Here is a 2,118-nt window from a genome sequence, read left to right on the forward strand (position 1 = left end):
TTAACACTCCAAATAATGTTTTTTGATTATCTTTTCATTACATTGAGTTATCTGCATATATCACTGAGCCATTCTACTCCTGTTGTTTTAATATGTTTTCTATAAAAGTTATCAAAATTATATTACTGATACACTTCTTGAGATAAATTTTTTTTTAAATATTTCTGAATTTCTATCTTCAGTGTGCCAGAACTTGTTTATATCATCGAGAGTTTGTCTGTAAAGCATTCCATTATCGAGAGAATGGCAAGCAATGCAAGTTGTTTGATACAATGAAGAGTCTGAGCATGAGACCGCTTTCCAGTGGATTTTATTATATACTTTCACGTAAGGCCATCTTTGATTCTTCATTGTTACCAGAGAACATATTCAGTAATTAACATTGAGCTAAACTCTTTCAATACTAACCTGCCCAAAACCACTCCTGGTTCTATTCCTGCTTTAATATGATTTAAATTAATGCTTTCCACTAAAATCACATGTTAATTTCTCTTTCAAACTTCAGATGTAAACTCATTGTCTTTTTTTATGAAATTAATTGAAATAAAGGCAGTTTATTTCAACCGAAATATGTTAACAAATGAGTTAAATAAAAGAAAATTTAATCATTCTGTTCTCAATACATCAGCAACTGTTTATGTGTATTCAGAATGAAATATATTTTCTAGAAGTTGCGTTTTACAACAAAAAGTGTCTTGTTTCCATATTAGTGATTCGGGTTTGCATCTTGACTTGAGAAAATATCTGTCTAAAAGACTGAGATTTAACGAATGAAGGATTAAGGAGTTGCTTAGAGAATGATAGAATTGGTTGTGTTGGCAGTAATTGTTGTTATTGTTGGGGATTATGACACTCCACAGTATGGTCTACACACGTTCTAAAAATCTACATTCAATCAGGAAGAAACCTTGTACCTTTTCCAAATGACATTTTGTGTTGGTTCAGAAACTGAAAAATTTCCGCAACTTCTTTTCTCCCAACACTTACCTTTTAACCATGTAAATACCAAGCAATGCCTATCTTGTTACTTTGCCAAGCCTCAACAATATAGATGAAGCAGTATCTTTTGTCTTGTACCATATACAGATTTTTATAAAAAGTATTTTAACTAAATTTCTGGTTATAATTTTTTTTAAATATAGAGTAGGAATGTTCTTAATTCCTGAAACCAGAATTGGTTTCTGTTTCTGAGCTATGAACAAATCACTACTTATTCCAGTTTGACTGACAAAAACAAGATCCATTCCTACCTCACAGTTGAGCAGGAAAGTGCAGAAGCAAGACAAATAAGAATGTATAAAAGAATCATAAAAATATATGGGTTAATTAGGGTGAGTTTCAGCTTAGCTGTATGATATTTAGTTTGTTGTCTTAATTATCTAAATTTAATAAAGTTAACTTAGACTTTCCTATTATTGAAAATTGCAAAATAAATTCTATAAATCAAGTGTGGAACCCATCTTTAACTCCAGATAAAAGCCAGTGTAAAAGTTACAAACTGCAATTCCAAAGTTTGAATTCATAGAATTAATGGAACAATAAATTTTATGGCTGAATGTCCTTCTTAAAATAATGACGTACCCAACCAAGGAACAGGAGTTATACTTATTTTCAGCAAGATGAATTAAAACTATAGTCATAAAGTCTATATCTGAGAGTAGAATACAATGTCAGTGATGAGGTTTGAATCTAATATATTTTGCTTTAAAGTTCTGTTTTTAAACCTTTTAGTTATTGTTATTAACTCATGTCCAAATGTTTATTACTGTATCTGTTTATATTTTCCATTTAATAATTTTTTTCATGGTGTTGATTCTTGTAGAAAACTGCACTGCCACAGGCTTCCAATGCCAGAATGGAAGATGTATTCCAGAGGAGGAAAAATGTAATGGAAGGGATGACTGCAATGATTTTTCCGATGAACAAGACTGTGGTATGTAATATTTTATATATATATATGTATGGGTGTATGTATCTGTCTCTCTGTCTGCCTGTCTATCTATCTATCTATCTATCTATCTATCTATCTATCTATCTATCTATCTATCTATCTATCTAGCTAGCTAGCTAGCTAGCTATCTATCTCACTTTCTCTTGCACACACACACACACACGCAC

At 31.1% G+C, this 2,118-nt stretch overlaps 1 protein-coding gene across 1 annotated transcript in view; it reads left to right on the top strand.

The window, feature by feature from the left end:
• The window catches only part of LOC106874327 (neurotrypsin), a 61,355-nt gene that overhangs the window by 19,726 nt on the left and 39,511 nt on the right, over positions 1–2,118 (top strand). Inside the window, exons 11-12 of the mRNA XM_052968025.1 lie at positions 183–327; positions 1,823–1,933. Of these exons, the coding sequence (XP_052823985.1) occupies positions 183–327; positions 1,823–1,933 (256 nt within the window). The remainder of the gene's footprint in view (positions 1–182; positions 328–1,822; positions 1,934–2,118) is intronic.

The sequence above is a fragment of the Octopus bimaculoides genome, chromosome 5 (assembly GCF_001194135.2).
Source record: "Octopus bimaculoides isolate UCB-OBI-ISO-001 chromosome 5, ASM119413v2, whole genome shotgun sequence".
NCBI classification, from domain to species: Eukaryota; Metazoa; Mollusca; class Cephalopoda; order Octopoda; family Octopodidae; genus Octopus; species Octopus bimaculoides.